General features: G+C 44.0%; 1 protein-coding gene across 3 annotated transcripts in view; it reads right to left on the bottom strand.

Moving 5' to 3' along the window:
• Nucleotides 1-8,031: 8,031 nt before the first annotated feature.
• The window catches only part of NIM1K (NIM1 serine/threonine protein kinase), a 59,232-nt gene continuing 43,749 nt past the window's right edge, over nt 8,032-23,514 (bottom strand). For all 3 annotated transcript variants that reach the window (XM_045565915.1, XM_045565914.1, XM_045565916.1), the window contains exons 3-4: nt 10,957-11,225; nt 8,032-8,891 (exon numbers count right to left, since the gene is read on the bottom strand). In XM_045565915.1, the coding sequence (XP_045421871.1) occupies nt 8,142-8,891; nt 10,957-11,225 (1,019 nt within the window). In that variant the 3' untranslated portion in view covers nt 8,032-8,141. The remainder of the gene's footprint in view (nt 8,892-10,956; nt 11,226-23,514) is intronic.

Raw genomic sequence — 23,514 nt, 5'->3', positions numbered from 1 at the left:
CTAAAATTATGACTATAAATTCTCAGATGGTTTATATATCAGGGCTCTGGCTTATAATAAGAAAAATAATGCATTTCCTGGACTACCTTACTTAGTAGTAAGCTCTTTTCACCCTATGTATCAAATTTGTCATTCAGGCTTGCAGATTCCTATGGAATCTGGTCCCTGCCTACTTCAGCTCAGTACCAAACTCACCAAGGCTTAATATGTTTTCATCTACCATGTCTTCTTCCATTCCTCAAACATGCCAAGTTTTCCAGCCTTAAAGCCTTTGATCTGTGTGCATCAGAAACTTTAGGCCCCACTTCAGATCTCTGCCTTGCCTTCTACTCCAGTGCTGCTATGGCAACTAATTCCATGGTGTTTGACCAGGTTCTCAGAGAATATGACAGCACCTCCCTGGGGATTCTTGCTACATACCTTTCACTTTAGCCTCACTGAGGTGAAATACCTGCAGGACTCTCTTGGTACAATTTCACAACCCAGAAGTACAGGGGAGTTGAGTGCCCATGGGGGTACCCTTGACCAATGGTGGAAAGTTGCTGGTGGATAAATGCTTACTGCTTTAATCCCCTGGGCAGATAGTTCTGAAAGGCATTTCATAAATCTAAGAAGATCCTACAGGATCAACTAGCAGTTGCTTATGGCCAATTTGGTAATAACATCCTTATATTGCCTTTCCTCTTTTGTTTTACTCCTGTGCATCTCTCCCATACCCTGGGATCATTTCCCAAATAAATTACTTGCACACAAGATTTTGTCTCAGGGTCTTAGGCTGTTTTTCAGAGACTCCAGGCTAAGACAGTTGTTTCCCAGAATGGCCCGAGAAAGCAGACCCTCCGGATGGTATATTGGAGTAGGTTCATTTACCAAATGACAAAAACCTTATTGCTATTTGTAGTAGGCAGACTGATGGCCCCATACCCCCACCAAAGATAACTATTCCTAGAATCTGTGATTATATTACATTACATGTCAAAAGCAGATGTGATTAAGGTTAAGAACTTTGAGATGGGGTGTTTATCCTGGATTGTCTGGGTAGGCCCAGCCTGATCACACGAGTCCTTAGAAACAGAGAATCTTTCTTGGCTGTTGTCAAGGGAGAATGACTACAGAAGGTTGGTCAGAGAGATGCAGCATTGCTGGCTCTGAAGATGGACAAGAGGGCCATGAGCCAAGGAATATGGGCAGCCTCTAGAAGCTGAACAAGGTAAAGAAATGGATTCTCCCCTAGAGGTTCCAGAAAGGAACACAGTCCTGAAAACACCTTGATTTTAGCCCATGAGACCCGTGTCAGACTTCTATTTCACAGAACTGTAAAATAATAAATTTGCGTTGTTTTAAGTCACTAAGTTTGTGATAATTAATTATGACATCAAGAGAACACTAATGCAGTGTCGGTAAGCAAGGTGGTGATAACCATGGCATGCGGGGGCAGCACAGTCACTGCTGAGACTGTCATCTATAGGTGTAAGTATAGTTGGAAGATGAAGCATTGGATCCTATGGTCCCTGTGGCACTTGAACAGTATGAGGCAATGGTAAAGATTGTGGATTTGGCTAGCTTTTATTACCTGCTTTGGTCTAGAAAACAAACAAACAAAAATAACAGGCTTCAAGTCAGCCAGCTGTCAATTCAAGGCACACTGAACACCAGAGAGCCTTTAAGGCAAGGTTTAAGGAGAGCCTTATCTTTTGCAGCAGAGGGAAAACTACCTAAAATAGGCCCAGGATCTAATTGTAAGGTTGGAAAATACTAAGTCTTGACAATTCTCCTTTATCCAAGTTAGGGCTTGATAGGAAGAGAGTGGGACACTTGAGACCTAAGTTAGTAATACAGTGGATGAGCTTCAAAACCGTGTAAAACATGAGTTCCCTGATACGGAGCTGGCATAAGCAGCTCATTCCTCCTTGCCTGAAAACCCAGCCATGCTTCTAGTGAGGCAGATGCCTGCAAGATGATGCTTCTTGACTTCTAGATCCTCTTCCAATACCTTATTAGTCTCCAAACCAAGAACCAGGGTGAGGTCTCAACACAGCCTGCGTGAAGAAATACAGTCCCCTCTCTGGGAGAAAATAGCGTCGACACTGAAGGAATTGCAGAACCTGGCTAATACACATTTTCAGGAACTGGGAAGAAATGTGTGGATCTTGAGGGTGTTAGGCCAATGGTTGAGATTGAGGGAAGAATATAAGGCAGGATAAGGGAGAGTTTTAGGGAACAGTTACCCATGACTTGAAGGACACCCAAAGCTGGTCTTAATATTCTGCTTGGATGGCTACTGAGGTTTGAACATGACTGAGATACACAGTAAATGAGGTAAAGACAGTGGAACTGCCTTGGCGTAGTATTGAGGAAAGGTTCAGAAAGTTCCAGGAGGTGTGAATGTTAGAATGGATTCATTATGCAAGACCAAACAACCACCTAACTACGTTCCCCAGAAGGACTTTGCCCTCACTAATGTCATACAGAAGGCACTGGTTTGCAAACTGTTCATCTAACAAGGGGCTAATATCCAGAATAGACAAGGAACTCAAACTAAACAGCAAAAAATAATCCCATTAAGTAGGCAAAGGATCTGAATAGACATTTCTCAAAAGAAGACATACAAATAGCCAATAGGTAAATGAAAAAATGCTTAACATCACTAATCAGAGAAATGCAAATCAAAATCACAATGAGATATCATCTCACCCCAGTTAGAATGACTATGAACAAAAAGACAAAAAATAACATGCTGGCAGGGATGTAGAGAAAAGGAAACTCTTACACACTGTTGATGGGAATGTAAATTAGTACAGTCATTGTGGAAAACAGTATGGAGTTTCCTCAAAAAGCTAAAATTGGAACTATCATAGGATCCAGCAATCTCACTACTGGATATTTATCCAAAGGAAAGGGAATCACTTACTGTATCAAAGGAATACCTGCACCCTATGTTTATTGCAGCATTATTTACAATAGCCAAGATATGGAATTAATCTAAGTGTCCATCAATGGATGAATGGATAAAGAAAATGTTGTAGGGCAGAGCACAGTGGCTCATGCCTATAATCCTAGCACTTTGGGAAGCTGAGGTGGGAGGTTGCTTGAGGCCAGGAGTTCAAGACCAGCCCGAGCAAGAGCAGGACTTCTCTCTATAAAGAAATAGAAAAATTAGCCAGGGGTGGTGGTGGGTGCTCGTAGTCCCAGCTACTTGGGAGAATGAAGCAAAAGGATTGCTTGACCTAGGAGTTTGAGGTTGCAGTGAGCTATGATAATACCACTGCACTCTAGCTTGGGTGACAGAGCAAGACCTTGCCCCACCCCGACCCCCCCAAAAAAAAGAAAAACAAAGAAAATGTGGCATATATACACAACGGAATATTCAGCCATAAAAAAGAATGATATTGTGAAATAAGCCAGAAAAAGGGAAGACAGATATCACATGTTCTTATATGTAGGAACTAAAGAAGTTGATCTCATAGATGTAGAAAGTAGAATGATAGATACCTGAGTCTGGGAAGGGTGTTGGGTGTGGGGAGAGGTAGGGTGAAGGATGAAGAGAAGTTACACACAATTAGAATAAGTTCTAGTGTTCAATAGCACAGTAGGGTGACTATAGTAAATAATAATTTATTGTGTATTTCAAAATAGCTAGAAGAGTTGAAATATTCCCAATACAAATAAATGATAAATGTTTGAGGTGAGGGATATCCTAAATACCCTGATTTTATCATTATACATTGTATACAGGTATCAAAATATCACATGTACCCCATGAATATGTACAACTATGTATCAATAAAAAATAAATTTTTTTTTAAAGAATGCACTGATGAAAGGTACCTTAGCACTTATAAAAGCTCAGTGGTGGCTGCCCACTGCAGGCAGGGATAGACAGTAGGAGATGCTGCCATGGAACTGAGCATGCGAGCATCAGTGGGGATGATAGGATTCTAGAGTGGCAGAGGTCATGTATTAGTACTTAAATGTGAGAGGCAAGGTGAATATAATATAATGAATAGTAAGTAAGGCTGGAGTGGAAATCAGGCTGCCTTGATCGTCAGGGCTTTGTGACAATGGCTAATAGATCATGGAGTTCTGAGAGACAGGTAACTAGAGTGTTACTTACATGACTAAAAAAAAAAAAGAAAGAAAACTAATGGGTAGAAAGCTAAGGTAGCCTGTCACAATGGGAAAATCATGGTCCTTTAATCAGCTTCCAGATCTAAGTGAATTTATAGATCTAGTACACAACGAAGAGGAGAGCTGGTCTCGAGGAAAGGCCTTACTTTCACAAGTATATATGATGTACATACCCAGAATTATTCAGGACTGTTGGATACCACAATGGCTTTATATGTAGATGGGGGCTTATGGAAACCAGGTGATGAAGGGAGTTCTGGCCAAAGTCTATCTCACAATTGGTCCCATCTTGGGATTATTTCCCCAATCTCCAAGTATATATTTGGCATAAATATACTTAGACCCCTGACCTATGGAGGAAGAGTCATTATGGGAAGAAGAGCCACATGGAAACCTCTCCTCAGCCAGGTTAATAAATCATGAGCAATCACATGAGGAAAGGCAGCCATCAGTATCACCATCAAAAAATTTTAGGGCGCCAGGCACGGTGGCTCACGCCTGTAATCCTAGCACTCTGGGAGGCCGAGGCGGGTGGATCGCTTGAGGTCAGGAGTTCGAGACCAGCCTCAGCAAGAGCGAGACCCCCTCTCTACTAAAAATAGAAAGAAATTATCTGGCCAACTAAAAATCTATATAGAAAAAATTAGCCGGGCATAGTGGCGCATGACTGTAGTCCCAGCTACTCGGGAGGCTGAGGCAGTAGAATCGCTTAAGCCCAGGAGTTTGAGGTTGCTGTGAGCTAGGCTGATGCCACGGCACTCATTCTAGCCTGGGCAACAAAGCAAGACTCTGTCTCAAAAAAAAAAAAAAAATTTAGGGATGCAAGAGTAATGGGCTCCATCATAATCTCATTTAATTTATACTCAGACTTCTGAAAAGAAGCAGATGAATAGTAGAGGATGATGGACTACTGTTGATCTCAGTTGTAGCTGCCATATTGGATGTGGTATCTTTACTGCAAGCCTCCGACATTTGCTATGCAGCTATTCATTGGGCAAATGCATTCTCAGTTTCCATCAGAAAGGAGAATCAAAAGCCATTCTACACTCCTCTGGGATGAATTAGCAGCTCTCTTTTACTCTATTGCCCCAAAGCAGTGCTAAATCTCCTGCTCTGTCATCTCAATCATCTTGATATTCTGCAGAACATCATGCTAATCTACTATATTGTGACAGCATGCCTGGTGGGTTTGGCCATCAGGAAGAGGCAAGTTTTCCAGATGCCCTAGTAACACTTAGTGTGTCAGAGCGTGGGTGATAAACTCCATGAAGAAGCTGGGGCATGCCACATTGACAAAGTGTTTAGAAGACCAATGAGCTGGCCCATGCTTAGATAGTCCTTCTTTAGTAAAGAATAATTTCACACACCTTCCACCTCTTAGCACTAAAATAGAGGCATAGGATTTAGTAGGTCCCTCTGGACTTTGAAAGCACATATATTGTACTTGGTACATTCCTCCAACCCATTTATCATGGCTGCCAGTTTCAAGGGGATCCCACAAAAGAAAGATCACAGCAGTTTCAGACTTTTGAGCAAACTAGTTACTATGCAGGCTGTCTACGTCGCAGTTAAGCATACGTGTGGACCTTCTGGCGAGCACCAGTAGAAGCACAGCCCTGTAGGAAGCTGGAGTAAGGCCATGCTTTCTGCAACAGAGAACTACTCAGGCTCCTTGTGTGCTACTGGGCCCCAGCAGAGACTGAGCACCTGGTTGTGGGATACCAAGGGAATAAGCAAACAGAACTGTCAACTTATGGGTTGGACATTACCAGATCTAAGGGGGTCATAAATTCAGACAAGCACAGCCACAATTCTTCCTTACTGGAATTGGCATTTCAGGGTATAAGTTTGTCTTTCTTGCCTGCAGTGTGTCTTCCAACACAATCATGCTAAGACATGGAGAATATTTGATTCACTGTCATGATATCTCACACAACATTGCCTCAAAGACTACATTTTTGATAAAGGAAGTGGGGCAATGGACACATGACCACAGGATCCTCTCATCTTACCACATACCAAAAGCAGCCACCTAAGGCCACAGATATGAGACAATAACCTGCAGGGTTGGGATGCTGTCCTCTGGGATTTGACATACGTGACTTAACGGTGGCAGATATACATCCCCTATCATTAAAATACACAGGTCTAGGAACTAGCGAGTGGAAGTAGGGTTGGCCCTTCTCATCATCACAATCAGTGACTCACTTGATGAATTTGTGCTTCTCTTTCCTGCAGCCTAGGCTCGGCTAGTTTAGAGGTTTTGGTTACCAGGGGGTGGGGGATGCTTTCACCAGGGGACCCAGTAAGGTATCCAGTGAATTGGAATCTACACGTCACATGGTCACTTTGGGCTCCCCATGCCAGTGGATATGTAGGCAAACGAAGGAGGTATTATACTGGTGGGGATATTAACACTGATTTTCATAAGGAGGATTACATTGGGAGATTCACTCATGATAATGGTGAACAGGTGATTGCAGCAATCACAGCCTGAGGAGGACAAGGCAACTAAGGGCTCAGATCCTCTGATGGTGAAAGTCTGGGTCGAATGACCCAATCTAGGCCAGCTGAAATGCTAGCCAAAGGTGAGGGAAATTTAGTATGGGTGGTGGAGGAGGGAGGAAGGATCCAGTTATAGCCTCAGGACCAGCTGCAATAATTGGCTGCAGCTTGGTGGGTCTCAGAATGTGGCCCTTGACTGGCAGCATCAGTATCACTTGGGAACTTATTAAAAATGCACATACTTGAGCCCCACCCCAGATGTATTGAATCCTAACCTCTGGAGGCGTGGCCTCACAGTCTGTTTTAACAAGCCCTCCCGGTGATTCTGACTCACTAGAGCTTGAGAATTGCTGCTGCAGCTCGTTCTGCTAACCTGCTGCATTAAGTCTTTCCAGGTCCCACCACCTTGAAGGAGGGGACTTAACAGGAGAGCACAGGGTCAGAGTGGGCTGTGTCGCACGGTTTCTATGCACCACTTGAGAGGCCTCAGATCCTTTTAGCCACGCTGCTTCCTCCAGCCACTGACGCAGTGACCATTTCCACGTAAGTTTGTACAGCTTCATGTAGATCCCATCTGACTGTACCTTATCTCAGGCCAGTGCTGTGTACCTCTCCCTTACTGCTCCAAGGCTTCTCTGACATGAAGGCATGGGAACCACAGGGAACCCACTTGGCACTCACACAGCACAATCTGGAAATGCAAGGCCACTCTTGAACAGTGGTGAATAGGAGCTTATGAATAAATGCTTTCCCCTGTCATATCCTGGGCAGACACCTGAGATGTGCTTCTTAAGACTCCCCATAGGATCCTGCAAAGCTGAACACCGGTCACCTGTAACACTGGCCAACTTGCCAGTGTGTCTGTGTATTGGCTTTCCCTGCTTCCTCTGTCCCTCACTCCTGGGCTCTGAGATCAGTTCCCAAATAAACTACATGGAAGGCTTTGTTTTAGGCTGTGTTTGGGGAGCCCCAGCCTGAAACCCCTAGCTGCCTGGAATGCTCTTGGCATTTTGCAAGAGTCACTCCTGCTCCTCATTCAGATCTCAGACGGACATCTACTCAAAGCAGCCTTCCTTAATGACTCATCCAACAATATCTCATATCAGATCACCCTTTTTGAATTCTCTGCATGGCATCTCTATCATCTCTATTATTTTTTCTTTAAATATAGTTGTTAGTGCCTTTGTTTTGTTCTAGAATGTTCTGCATGTGAGAGGAGGGACCTGGCCTATCTTATTCTTTACTGTTTCTCCAGCACTTTAAACAGTGCCTGGCACATAGGAGGCACTGACCAAATATTTCTTGACTAAATGAATGAATGCTGGAGTTTGACAATAAGACAAGATCCAAAATCAAGCCAGAATCTGAGCTAATAAACTTTATGAGGAAAAAAAAACCCATATCTCAAATTTAAATTTATTTAAAAATTACAAAAATGTCTCCATCCAAGTTGTCCATGAAAAAATTTAAAAGCAATAATGATCTTGGTTAATTACCAGCAGTCTAATTTATAAAATTGAGCAAAATTTAGACGTGTGTCTTATGCCTCTGTAGACACGGGACCCTTTCTTTAGGTCTCTTTCTTTAGGGTCTGGTAGCATCATCACCGGGACACTTTCTAAAGCCTTTTTCCTTTGAACTCTATGTAAAACAATTCTGTAGATGCCTGTGATTGAGCTACGAGCATCTCTCCCTTGGTTATTGCGGATGTGCTCTTCTGTAATACCCAAATGTTCTAAAGTGCTTTTGACTTCACTTTCTTCTTCTTTGAGGGTGCTGGTTTCTGACAAATGTTTAGGATCCAGGTGGAAAGGTTCCAAAGGGGTGGGGTATGGGACCCCCTGCATCCATTCATCCTTCATGATGTAATCGATCCCGTGCCTCTCCGTGGGGGTCGGCTGAAGGACTCCTCGGATGAGCCGGTGGCAGGGCTCCGACACATGCGAAGGCACATTGTATGTGCCCTCGAGGATGCTCTTCTTCAGTTTGGCCACAGTTTCTGCCCGAAATGGCATGGTGCCTGTCACCATGAAGTACAAAAGCACCCCCAAGGCCCAGATGTCCACATAAATGCCGATGTAGTGCTCGTCTCGGAAGAGTTCAGGGGCCGCATAGGGAGGAGACCCACAAAAAGTGTTCAACATTTCACCTTTTTTACTTACTGTGCTGAATCCAAAATCACCCACCTTTACACAAGTACTACTGGTATAGAATACATTTTCTGCTTTCAGGTCCCTATGAATAATTTGGTTTTCATGCTGTGGAAGAAGACATAGGGAAAAGTTATTTTCAAGGTAAAATTCTGAAATAAAAAATGTATCAGTTCCTCTGAAACAGTGAGCTGACACTGGCATAAAACCAGAAATTCATTGGCAATCTACTTAAATCATGATAGCAAACCTTGCCATAACCTTCAGTCCAATGTAATGCCCACACCCCCCAAACAGACCAAAAGTTCTATACTGCTGTGGGATGAGGGTAGGAATCTGTTCCACACATGTGGACGCAAAAATTAGTGCCAGAAATAAATCTCAGATCTTACGAAACTATACCTGCAGAAGCACAATGAAACAGTGATCCTTCGTTGTTAGGTCACATGTGAGTTTTTCTGGCTGAGGGATCTCTTGATGGGGGCCAAGACCAGGAAGGCTTAAAGCCCTCCCACAATGTTCCAGCCATGATTTTTTGGGTGGACTCCTTTACCTTTATAGAATTCAGTAGAAGGGAGGAAGCTGCACTTGGTCAGGTTCTAGCAACAAGGTTCCAGTGTGTTGTGGGCACCTGTCCCCTCCCACACTTGCATTCTAAATCCAGAATGACAATATTCTGAGGACCCTTGACATAGTGAGTCCCAAGGGTGCTTAAGAAATGGCTTCATGTCACTTTTCATCATGGGCCTCCTGGATAAGAATCCCAGCTTTGGGGCCTGACAGCCGCATCAGTTCTAAGTTCAACTCTACCAGCCATGCGCTGTGAGTCAGCTTTCATCTCTGTAAAATGTGATACTGATAGCCACCTCATACCGCTGTAATGAGAACTATACACGATGCTGTATCAACAGGGCTTAGCACAGTCTTGGCACATAAACAAACTCAATGAAATTTGGATCTGTGCATGATTCATATTTTCTCTTTACAGAGACCAGAGAACTGTGAGAAACGGCAGGATGTAGAGTTTTCAAGGACTAACATCTGTACCCTCGACTGCTGGTCTCCCACCAGACTACTACTCCAAGGAGAATGTGGAAGACTCATCGTCCATCTGTTCTATTACTTGGAATGGGCTTATTCCTCGGCCTTGGGAAAGTTCACCGCAGCACAGAGCCACCTAAATGATGACTGGTGATATACTACAGGTCTGAAACACCCACCACCCTTACAAGCAAGTTCTTCTCTCTGCCTCACTTCTTTTTCCTCCTCCTCTCCCTCCCTCTGGGTCACTAAATCCCCTGCAAATTCTTTGTCCAGGAGTTCACCAATCCCTGTTTTGCCCCCATAACCATCCAGGCAGAGGAATGAACTAGAAACTGCCTCTCAACTAATACAGACCCCAGACAAGTGTCTCTTTTACGGCAGTTGGACAGACCCATTCAACTGGGGTCTGGGAAAAGAGTGTGGCCACAAATTTTGCTCTAACGTGATAGTAAAAGTGGGAGTCAGGTCTGCAAGTCAAGTTCCTCCTGTGTGCCCAGCAACATGGCCAAGAAAACAGAGGTCACAAAACAGCCAGTTCTTGGAAGAACTAGGGAGTGTGCTTTAGGAGTCCAGACTTATCTAAAGACATTATCAAAGAACTAAAATAAGAATGACATAATCAAGTGTTAATCTAGACACAGAGGCAGTAAGAGCTAGGGAGCTCACTGAGGGCAAGAAGAAAGTTTCACAGAGAGAGACAACTGAGCCAGTCATGAGGTGTGGATGGGATTTAGAACGTGAGACATGATAAGAGGCGAGAAGGCATCCTAGGTAGAGTTAGGAAGGCAAAGCCAAGAAGCAGTGAAGAGCCAGCTACCTGGGTAGTAGAATATAAGGCTGGAGAAATGAGTGTGGCTGGGGAGTGGGGGATGTTCGGTGGCTGCACCCAGCGACTCCTGCCAACTTCCGCAGAAGCCAGGAGGCAGCTGTATAACCGGAGATCCCCGGATGTTGCTTCAGCGGCAAGGAGCATGATCCCAGACAGACCCCTGACTCTCACAGAAGGGAATACTCTTTGCTCTTGTAGGACTACAACCCTCTGGGATGCTTTAGTGATGGCAAACTAAAGTCCCACACTCCCAATGCGGGTCGAACAGGAGTATGACTCTCATTCCCCAGCCCTGCTCACCATGTGCTTCACGGCAGACACGATCTGGGAGAAGATGAGCTTGCTTTCTGGTTCAGAGAGCTTCCCTTCAGTGTTAATTTTCCCAAAGAGCTCCCCACCCCCCGCATACTCCATCACCAAATGGAGCTTGGATAAGGTCTCCACGACTTCATAAAGGCGGATGATGTTGGGATGGTGCAGTTTTTCCATGCTGGAGATTTCACGGGATAGTAGCCTTTGGGTTTTCTGGTCTAACTTGGTCTTGTCCAGGATCTTAATGGCCACCTTTTCTGGAAAAAAAAAAAAAAAAGTCAAAGGATGTGCCAGAATTCATGGGAGAATAGATATTTAGAACTGGAAGGGACTTGAATCAGCCCCTTTATTGTACTAGACACAGAGGTTGAGTGGCTGTTTCCAAGTTCATAGGGTGCATCAGTGGTAATGACAAAGCAATTCTTGAGTTTAGTGCCCGTGCTCTTCCCTTGGATAAGCACCGAGTCTTCCACATACAGGTTTTGATGCCAAATCCTGCCTCCCCCGGGAGTTTTCCAGATAAAGTTAAAGCTCTTTCGCTCAACCCAGAGAGTCCTTCTTGATCAGCCTCATTGTCCATCATCCCTGTCCACCATCCCCAACTCCCCATGCATCCTTTAGTCCAACCATTACAGAACTTTTTGTTGTTCCCTGAAAAGGTAGTGAACACTCATGCCTGGGACCTTTCCTCTACCTGGATCATTCTCTCCATTGTTCTTTCCCTATTCTTTGCTCAGTTATCTCTTGATGATCTTTCAAGAATAGCCTCAGAATTAACCTATCTAGGGAGCCTTCTGTGACACCTGTTCTAGGATGATTGTGACATCCAGATGCTGTACCTTCAGAGTGCTGCAATCAATGTACTGCACTCTCAGCACGATGGCCTGTCAATGTCGACTCCCTCATCTCTCTCCCTCTCTGGCTTCCTTCCCAGCGTGGACTCTTTTATTGGACTTCGTCAGTGCCTGGCATACAATGTCATGTACACGGCACACCAGAACTCGGTGCTGACAGTGCTGGTGAGGGCATGAGGAAATTGGTACTGCAATATGCTGCTGGTGGGAGGATTAAAAGGTACAGATAGTTCTGGATTGTATTTTGGTATTATGTGTCGAAATCCTTAAAAATGGTTGCACCCTGTGACCCAGTCATTTCACTTTTGACAACTAATCTTAAGAAATCTGACACATGTACAAGGATATATGTGTAAGAAGACTTCTGTGATATTGAGAAAAGCTTAAGTATCCAGCAAGAGAAATGGTTCATATAAGGTATGTTTATATAATTTTATAATGCTATGCCATGTAGCTATCAAAAATGATGATGTTGATCTCTATTTATTGATATGAAAAGATGTGCAATGTACAAGTGAGTAAAAATACAAATACACATTTGTGTGGAAAAAATCTGGCAGGATATTCACCAAAATGTTTAGAATAGATAGTTATTTTTTAATTGGGGAATCACAGATGGTCTTCCTTTAAATTTTGTTTTGCTCATCCATATTTTCTGTTTTTTCTACAATGAATATAGACTACTTGTGTAATGAAAATGATTAATATTAGAAAATTGTTAATATTACAAAATGAATGAATCTCGACTTTAACACATCATCTATTTTTTTGGTTCAAACTAGGCCAGACTTTCTGTTAGATGAGATCAGGCACATTCACAGTGGTATGGCCGTAGACCAGACTTAATATTATTAATAGAAAAGAAAGAAGTTATTAGGCAAGTAAACAGAATGGGATCACAGAGTACCTGTTTGACCTATTTACAAAACAACTGCTTTGAAGAACTTTGCCACAGTGGTTACTGGCATGAAGATAGATGGCACTAGGTTAAAATAGGAGTGTTATTGGTGTATTAAAGTAGGTCATTAAGGCTTCTGGCATGGAAAGAGGCAGGGTTCACTGGTGTCTGATGTGGCCAGTGCCTCCTCTGGGGGAGGCAATACTGAGCATGGAGGAGGGATCAGGGTTTGGATAATCTCGGGGGGCAACCGGCCCCGGCAAATGGACCTCCAATGGCACTCCTCATCCTTGGGCATTCTTCTTCCCTGGTTACATCTTTTCTACTTTTCAGTCTTTAGGGTTAAGAATCCCTTCAGCTATTTACCTGAAATAGAAACTTCAGTTTTGTGTAGCTCATTGGGTGAGGTTTGTTTTTTTTTTAATTCTTTTTTCAGCATATTGTGGGGGTACAAAAGTTTAGGTTACGTATATTGCCCTTGCCCCTCCCCCCAGTCAGAGCTTCAAACGTGTCCATCCCCTAGACAGTGCGCATCACACTCATTATGTATGTACACACCCATCCCCTCCCCCCCACATCTCCTTGACACCCGATCAATGTTGGGTGAGTTATTTTAAGGGCAAGAATAATGAATTCCACCCTTTGATTTTGTGTATTGCCTGTAGAAGAGCCCGCGGCTTCTCCTCGGTTCTCCCCATCACCGACTCATACGTCCGTTAAGGTGCTCATTACACTCCTCTGCCCCTCCCCCCTGCGGCCACCGTTCCTCACGTGGTGCGTGGTTGAGGTGGCCGGTGTCAGGTTGCCGTGACAAAGCTCCCTTTAGTACAATCCTAATTTTGTTTTTCTCTTTTCGTTTTGTGGTTCTGAGCAAGGGCTTCCCTCCCAGGCCCAGGACTAGAGTGTGGCAGGAGAGGTGTGAAGATGAATGCTTCCTTAAACTCTGTGCCTTAGGTGCCTCGATTGCCAGACTTTGTGTGCAGTTACAGCCAGGCCGCATAACACAATGTATAATCATATTAAATATTTTAAAATCCCTGATAGTCCACATTGTCACTAAGTGGTAGAAACTGCTATTCCGTGGAGAACGAGGTCTCTAAATCTACTCTTGCAACAAATTTTCAGTGAGTACCTACTATGCACCACGCAGTGAAAAAGACAAGCACTATCCTCACAGTCCAATGAGAGAGACAGACTTTGAAGAAAGTCCTACCTATTGGGAAGGGACACAGGTAGAGAATGGAAAGGCCTCCCTGTGTAAGGACACTGCGCTGTGACCAGGAAGTGAGGACACAGGCCCCACACTGGGCCTGCGGGCTTGGCATGTGTGCAGGACTCGGGTGAGACGTCAGGTGTGTGCCTGAAGACCTGAGAGGAGCCCCTGTGCTGGAAACACACAGGGAGGAGGGGTGGCCCCAAATCAGCCTGTGGGGGTGGGCAGGGGCCAGAGAAGCCGGAGCCTTGGAGGTTGTTGTAGGGAATGCAGCCTTTATCTTTAGAGTAATGGGAAAACATAACAAGGTTTTAAGGGAGAGGGCTATAGTCTGATCCCCATTTGAGAAAAACCACTTTGGCTGCAGCGTGGGAAGAGCAGCAAGCTGAGAGCAGGTGGTGGTTTTGGAGGGGTTATAGGAACCCCAGAGGGAGGACTCTTAGTGGTGGCAGGGGAGAGAGAGAAAAGTAGACAGATTGGAGAGGTCAACCTCTCCTTTCTCCAAATCTGATGAGGAGTCTGACGCAGGTCCTACCTAGTGGGCAACACACTCTTCCAACCTGGACTCACAAACACAAATGTCTCGAGAGGCCAGGGTGGTTTTAGCAAAGCAAGGTTATTGGAAGCAATAGGGAGTTAGGGGGGACAGTGGCGTCCTGAGGAGCATTTGACCCCATGTGAGGGGCAACTGCTACTCAACACCACATATGTCACTATTTGGAATGTCGGCTCAGTATTGTCAAATCTCCTGATTTTTTTTTTTTTCAAGAGAAGCCGGATATCTGAAATTTTATGTAAAATCTTCCAATTATTAAGTATCAGTAACTAATTCAAATTTTCAAACCTAAATCAGACCAAGCAAAATATGTCCAAGGACCACGGGGACAAGGGGAGCGAGCAGATATTAGAACCTAGAAAGAGAGTGTTGTGTCGGGAAAGCTGCCTCAGAGGAGCTGAGACTTCCTTCTGGACACAGGGCTGGCCCGAGTCAACCTTACAGCGAGGGGCTGTGGAAATAGAGATCAGGGCCCCGTCTTCCTTTGATACCCTGCGAGGGCTCCCTAGAGACCAAAGCCAATTGGAACCCCAAAGACTAAGGAGACACGATGCAGTCTGGGCTGAGAGCAGAACGAAGACGGGTGGAGAACAGATCTGGAGGGGCGGATAGACAGTATCAGACACCGTGGGTGTGGGGAGAATGTGCCAGGGGCAATGGAGGTATAAAACAGGGCGATGTTTCCCTAGTCTGGGGTCAGGGAAGATTTTAGACACTTTCTCTGGACCCTAAGAGTAAGCTGGAGAAAATTAGGGAGAGGTTTTAAAAGTAGGAATGCGTAAGAGAGAAAATCTCGAGGAATGACCTGATACCTTAGAGTTATGGAGTACAACCTTTTGTGATTGGCTGCCTTTATCAATAGAACATTTTTAAGCATTACTCTCATGTGCATATTTATTTATAAATTATGTGCATGTACCACTAATATATACATTTTCAATATATATAATCATAGAGGCCAGGTGTGGCAGCTAACATCTATAATCCCAGCACTTTGGGAGGCCAAGACAGGAGGATTGCTTGAGGCCAGGTGTTTGAGACTTAGGCCAGCTTAAGCAACATAGCAAGACCCCATCTCTACAATAAATTTTTTAAAATTAGCTGGGTGTGGTGGCATATGCCTGTAATCCCGGCTATCTGGGAGGCTGAGATGCGAGAATCACTCAAGCCCAGGATATTGAGGCCTCAGTAAGCTATGATTGTGCCATTGCGCTCCAGCCTGGGCAACAGAGCAAGACCCCATCACTAAAAAATAAATAATAAAATAAATCACAAACAAATATAAATGGAAGTTCTAATATTTTTCCCCTCATTCTAGCAAATCATCTTGGGCGCCCCCTGGGGTACGTGCACCCTACTTTTGAGATAAGTGCCTTTGAGGGATTGAGATCAGACAGCGCAGCTGGCACACAAGAATGAAGGAAAACATAAGGCAAAGGAGGCTGGAGAGGCAGCCAGGGCCAAGGTCTTGCGAGTCATTTTCTGGACCTCACATTACAGCAGTGAGAAGCCCCTGGAAGGTTGTAAGCAGGGAGTTATGTGATCAGGCTTGCAATTTCTAAAACATTGCCTTCGACTGCTGTGGGGGAAACGATATAAGCTTGGAGACAAATTACAGAGGTTTAATCCAATGAGGATTAGATATGTAGCAGGCAAAATCAATAGGACTTGGTGTTTGGCTTTTAGGGGTTGAGGAAGAAGCCAAGGTTTCTGGGCTGAGCAGCTGGGAGGATGGTGGCATTCACTGGAGGAGTATTTCACTATTGTCATCAGGGTTTTGTACACTCCCTCAGTTCCCCTCCCCGTCTCCCACATTGTTATGTTCACTCAGCTAAACCAGGACCCTGGTTCAGTCCAGCTCCCTGCCTACTCTAGTCCTACACCCTTGCGGTTGAACGTGATGGCTTGTCTCACTTTTGATTTACGATCACTAATCTCTGGTGGGCCTTTAAAGCTCCTGGCAGACATACAATCTTTCCCTAGTCCAGTGACCCTCGTAAACTTTTATATACCTCTTTCATGGCTTCCTTCCTCTCATTAACTCTCTGATACCTTCTCTCCTACCCCTCACTCATAGCTGGTGACCTTGTTTCCTACTTTATTGCATAAAGAAAGCAATAGAAGATAATTTCCTCAAGTTCTTCCTACCACGTCTTCCAATTTACCTTAATCTGTGCCCATAAATACTGTATTCCTTCCTGTTACTTTGGAGAAAAAGTCCCTGCCCCTTCCTAAGGCCTAGCTAAGACTCTGTTACATGTTGAATAGATTCCATCCATTTTCATCCACTAAAGAACAGCCTCCTAAAAATTTTTCCTTCTTTCCTGCATCATTGATTTTCCTTTTCTGCTGGATCATTTCCATCAGCACACATTCATGCTGTTTACCCATGTTTTAAAAAAAATCTTCCCCATAAAAATGCATTACATATGTTTACCAAAAGACTTATACTAGAATGTTCACAGCAGCATTATTCATATTGGCCCCAAACTGGAAACTATCCATGCCACCAACCGTTGAATGGATAAATAAATTGTGGTATATTCATACAATGGATGACTATATAGCAATGAGCAGGAAGCATCTAAAATACATAAAATAATGTGGATGGTATTCACAAACTTAATATTGGGCAAATGAAATAAGATGAAAGAACACATACTGTATGATCCCATTTAAGTAAAGTTTAACACAGCAATTTATGATGTTAGAGGTCAGGATAGTGGTTACACCTGAGGATGCAGTGAAGGGGGGTGGGGGGCAGGAAGAGGGTCTGAACACTGGAAATGTTCTCTTGATCTTGATGATGGTTACACAGGTCTTTTCCATTTGGAAAATTCATTGCTCTGCATGCCTATGATTTTCACACTTTTTGTGTGTGAATATATGTTAAACATCAAAAAAATCTTTCTAAAATATCACCAGAAACCCTCTCTTGACCCCACTTCCCTCTCCAGCACCAGACCCCTTTCTCTCATTCCCTTTATGGTAAAACTCCGTTAAAGAGCTTGTTCTATCTCACTGTCTCCAATTCTCCCCTCATTATCTCTTGAACAAGAGATAATGCTGCTAAAAATGCTCTCCTCTGGGTCACCCATGACCTCCAAATTGCTAAAACCAATAGGCAGTTCTCAGGCTTCATCCCCAAAAACACCCTTATCACTTGGTTTCTAGGGCAACACATACTCTTGGGTTTCTTCCTCTTGTCACTTCTTCTAAGCCTCCTTCTCTGTGTCCTTTTCATCTCCCTAGCCCCCAGATATTGGATACCTGAACCTTAGCTCTTAGACCTCCTCTCTATGACACTTCCTTGGTGATTCCAGATACAGAAATACACCCGCCCACTTGGGTGTTGTGCTAATTTGGGTTCTGCCAGAAGCAGAGCCTGAGGCAGGGACTCAGGTGCAAGTAGTTTACGAAGGAGGTGATCCCAGGAAACACGAGTAGAGGAATAATGAGGAAGTGGGATGGGAAAGGAAAGGAAAGGGGTGTGTTACTAAGGAAGCCTCCGGTGAATCCTGCTAAGAGTTGTGCTTGCGTTTCGTCATGAGGAGCGTGAGAGAGCTGGTACTTGTGTGTCACCCCCTGCCAGTAACTGGTTGTTGGCCTCTCCTGGGAGCTGTATATTTCTGGCCTACCGTGCATGCAGGCAGAGCAGGCTCCAGCAGCTAGAGAAAGCCCAGAGCAGAGAGATGAAGACGCCGGCAGTTGAAGGTAAGGCCTGTGCTGAAATGCTAAGGTCCAAGGAGACGCGGGTGGGGCACCAACAGCAACTGCTCTGCAGTGTCACAGATGTGTAACAGGCATGTCAGACACAACAGGCTCAATACCGAGCTCTTCATCTCCCCTGGCCCAGACCTGCTCCTTCTACAATCTTCCCCCTTTCGGTAAGTGTAAACTTATTCTTGTGCTTGCCTGGGTCAAAAACCTTTGAGTATTTAATTTTTCTCTGTTATATTCCATTTTCAATATGTTAGCAAATCCTGTTATTGTCAGCCTTTTATTTTATTTTATTTTATTTTATTTTATTTTATTTTTTTTGAGACAGAGTCTCACTCTGTTGCCCGGGCTAGAGTGAGTGCCGTGGCGTCAGCCTAGCTCACAGCAACCTCAAACTCCTGAGCTCAAGCGATCCTACTGCCTCAGCCTCCCGAGTAGCTGGGACTACAGGCATGCGCCACCATGCCCGGCTAATTTTTTCTATATATATATTTTAGTTGGCCAGATAATTTCTTTCTATTTTTAGTAGAGACGGGGTCTCGCTCTTGCTCAGGCTGGTCTTGAACTCCTGACCTCGAGCGATCCACCCGCCTCGGCCTCCCAGAGTGCTAGGATTACAGGCGTGAGCCACCGCGCCTGGCCTTGTCAGCCTTTTAAATATAGCCAAACTCCAGCCACTTTTCCACATTCCATTACTACTTTCCTGCTCCAGGCCACCATTACCGCGTGCCTGGGTTATTGCAAGAGGCTCCTAACTGATCTCTCTTTTTCTGCCTCCTGCAGTCTATTTTCAACAGAGCAGCCAGAGTGATCCTGTTAAAGCTTAAGCCAGATCATGTCACTCCCTGCTCCCTCAAATGGCTCCTGCTTCACTGCTAGGACAAGCCAGATTCTTCACTTTGGCACGCTTGGCCCTCCACCATCTGGTTCCTGCTACTCTCTGCCCTTGTCCCCCTTGGCTGTTTTGAGAATACCGGAGGCACCTCCCCTCTGGGCACTCTCATGCTTGCTGTGCCTTCCGCTTGATGGTTTCCCCCATGTACCTGCTTTGTAGCAGGTTCCCTCGTTTCTTTCAGGTCAATTATCACCTGTCAGTCAGGCTGTCCCTCGCTAACTTATCTAAAAACTATAGCCCTCGATGCTTCCTATGTCCCCTCCTGCTCCATTTTCTTTCTTATCACTTATCACTACATGACATGATTAATATTTTACAAACTTATTTTTGTCTGTCTCCCGCACTACAATCTAAGCTCCATAAGGACAGAGATTGCTGTTTGTTTTGTTCAGTGCTGTATCACTAGTCCCTAGAATAGTGTCTGTTATACAGTAGGTGCTTAACAAATATTTGTTGAATGAATGATCTCATTCAATCCTCACAAGAACCCAGGGTATCATCATCACAGTGTACGCTCAATTTTGTACCTGGCCGTTTCACTTACTCATATGTCCCACTCATCTTCCATGTACAGTCTTCATAACCATGCTTTCTGATGGCCATGTGGCCTTCTGTCCATTATATAGCTTTAATCTATTTGACCACTCCTGTATCGTCAGCGCCTATAAGTTATTACACAATCTTGACACTATGAATAACACTTACAGTAGTTATAGTATTTCTGATATAAGGACTTATTTTTAGGGTAGATTCCCCAAAGCTACTAACGGTTTTTAAAGTAAGAAAATGCAATGTTAAACTGCTATTTTAATGAATGTATTCAAGACGGGGGATCACTTTTTTAAAACTAAGGGTCATTCTTTAGTAAGCTCTACTACAAACTGAGTTAGTTCCCCTCCGGAGAGATCACAGCATAGAGCACCTACCAGAAGGTACCACCATGCGTTGCTCCCTCTAATATCTCTTCCCTCACCTCTGAGAAGTTAGTATACTAACTTAATTTGCCAAATATTTATCAAGTGTGTATTATGTATAACACGTGTAGGGGAACTCTAAGAATCAATATGATACAATATCTGACACCAAGGAGCTTATAATTAGATTTTCACTATACCCAGGCTTTTATTAAGCCCCAAATCTTTACTTCTCTGTCATACTTTCTCTTGGGCTCCAAGAGGGCTGTTAGACACATCCATTTTATGAGTTCCATGTACCTCCAAGTCAGTGCTTCTAAATCTTTACTTTCAAATCTATTAATATTTCTTCTGTAATTTACTATTCACTAGTAAGTCATTAACCCTGGAAACTGGGAATCATCTTCAATTCTTCCTCTCCCTGTCCCTTCCTGCTCTCACCCGTCCTATTGATCACAAGGTTTCCTAATATCACAAAACATTTTTCAAGTGCATCCCCTTCTCTCCATCCTCACTGCCACTTCCTTAGTGGAGATGGACATCATCATTCACCATTAGACTAATATTTTTTTTCTGACTTCCTTGACTCTTATGACTCCTCAACTTCATCTTCCTCACTGAAATCAAATTATATTTAATCACTGTTATTAATGACTTGTGTAAAGCTCTTCCATAACTCCCAATAACTAAATGACAAAATCCAAATATACAAGAGGATTTTCCATGATCAAGCCCCTGCCTACATCACCCACCTTCTTTCCCTCCCACTACTCTGAGGGTGTACCCGATGCTCTAGCTTCACTGAATTACTTTTAAATCTCCAAATACCCTCGCTCACTGGTTCATACTTCCATATTCTTTATATCCTATCGCTCTTCCTGGAAGTCTCTTTCCCCTGTGTCCTGTAAAATTTCTCCTCAAACCTCAAGACCCATTGCAAGCCTTTCTTGCTCAATAGATCCTTCCCCGATTCCAGCAGACACAGCGGGGCACACCCTTGGTGCCTTACTCTGTGACAAATGGCTGTGAGTTCCTATCACAGGGAAGAAGTGTATCTTACTCATCTTTGGAAGAACTGGAACAAAGCATGTGCTCAGGAGATGGTTATTATTATTATTATTTTTTTTTTTTTTTGAGACAGAGTCTCGCTCTGTTGCCCAGGCTAGAGTGAGTGCCGTGGCGTCAGCCTAGCTCACAGCAACCTCAAACTCCTGGGCTTAAGCGATCCTCCTGCCTCAGCCTCCTGAGTAGCTGGGACTACAGGCATGCGCCACCATGCCCGGCTAATTTTTTGTATATATATTTTTAGTTGGCCAGATAATTTATTTCTATTTTTAGTAGAGATGGGGTCTCGCTCTTGCTCAGGCTGGTCTCGAACTCCTGACCTCGAGCGATCCACCTGCCTTGGCCTCCCAGAGTGCTAGGATTACAGGCGTGAGCCACCGCGCCAGGCCGGTTATTATTTTTTTTAAAAAAGAAATGAATGAACTAATAAATAAATAAAGTGAGAGAGAAGAAGAAAGGATCCTAGAAACATTAGACTAGAGTGAGAGGGAGGAAGAGGTCAGAAGGGGCAGCCATAGAGGAAAGCACACACACCCGCCGCCTCTTCTACTTCTGTTTGTGACAATAGATGGGACATAAAATATTCAGAAGCTGAGTGCATCATCTCTTTTGAGAAATTTCCAATCATCCTAAAAGAGGGTTCATGATGGCTCTCAGCCTGCCCTATCAACTTGCAGGGCTCGAGGAAATCTAAGCTGTTAGCTATAAAAATAAACCCCAGCCAGCAGGGCCCCATACTGGAGCCACCTTTTAGAGAAACAGAGGAGCAGGTGTCTTTTTTTTTTTTTAAACTACTGTCCTGGGAGCTTTCCCTGGCACTGAAGACTCTTTGCTTTCTTAGGAATCTCCTCCATTATCTTTTCCAGACTGTTCATATTTCCTAGAAAACCTGATGACAATTCTGGACAAGTTGGCTTTGTATGGGAGTCTGTATTTGTACAAACCACTACCCACTTTCCTGCCCTCTTTTGCACATACCATCCATCCCAGAACCAGGCTGTGAGACTGTCTCTTTGACAACAGGGCTATTCTGTAGCAGAAGAGACAAGAGGAGAGCATGTCAATGAGGCCACACAAGGCACCCATCTCCCCAGCAGGAAAGTGCCATGTTCTCTGAAACTCAGGGGAACCAGTATGAAGTTAATTTTGTCACACAACAGACAAAAAACGTTTGGAACTCAAGAAGTCAGTCACTATACAAATACCCATTGTTATTTATGGTATGGTATGGTATATTATGATTATACCTTTTCTTTCTGTCTTTTCACATGGTAGCCTATCTACAGCATTGGGCACGTTCTTGCTCCTGGCCTGTAGAGATTTCTCTGCTTAGCCGGTTAATGTCTCTGTGGTAGATATGTCCGTCAATTGGCTGCCCTCTCTACTCTCCTTTCTCAGAGACACTTCTTTGAACCTCGGGCTCTGCAGAGAGAGCAGTGGGCCGCGTGACCCTCAGGGAGACAGCTCACTGACAACGGCATGCCCTTGACTCAGAGATGGCTCATTGCCAGCTGGCTAGTGAGCAGACATATTCTCTCTCTAAAACTTGAACTGAAATAGAATGAAATTAGTGGGATGGAGACGGGTGATAAAGCTGAGAGGTTATGGACAAGCGGGGCTGGCAGTAACCATTCCTGGCCACGATGTGCCTTCTGATGATTAAGCATAGAAAGCCACTCTACAGAAAGAAGTAGAAAGATTGAACAGATTCATCAAGGGAAGTAGAAATGAGAAACCATGGGCCCGAGAGAAAGCTAAGGAGATGGCAAGAGTAACATCAGGACACCTGGCCCTACTTCCCTGCTGTGCGTCCGTAGATTTCCCTGTATGTACTGAATACGCCCCTTTCCTGTGAATTCCTGTAAACTGGTTCTAAACCTTGGGACAGCCACTTGTGTGCCTCTAGTTCCTCATTTATAAAACACAGGAAGACTAGACAATGTCAGTGTTTCCCAAAGTGAAACCTTTAACACTCATGAGGCAGAAATGATTTTGGCACATGGAAACAGCCTTAAATAGCACTGAATCATGGCATAAAAAACATTATTCCCATTTCAATTCTCCTAATTAAGGCAAAGAGAAAGTCTGAGATTGGTTGTTAGCATGTTTTTAAAATTACTTACTATTACTTGGTAATTTTCCTCTAAAACTGTTAATGCACTGGGTTTATTTTTTACCATTACCTTTCTATTCACAGCAAGTCATGTTGGTTTTTCATTACTGTAATAATATTACATTTCCTTTTGAAATAAGTTTAAGTAAAAAATAAAGTTGTACCAATGATAGCTACCGTTCACTAGGTGGCTACTATGTGTCTTGTGCTTTACATGTTATTTGTAATTTTTCCAACAATTCTAAGATAAGAATCATTATCTCTATTTTATGGCTGAGGCAACTGAGGACCAAATAAGTCAGGTGTTCTTTCCACTGC

This window comes from Lemur catta, chromosome 12, assembly GCF_020740605.2.
Source record: "Lemur catta isolate mLemCat1 chromosome 12, mLemCat1.pri, whole genome shotgun sequence".
Classification (NCBI taxonomy): Eukaryota; Metazoa; Chordata; class Mammalia; order Primates; family Lemuridae; genus Lemur; species Lemur catta.
Note: the sequence above shows the minus strand (reverse complement) of the source record. Positions and strands in the feature narration are given on the sequence as shown.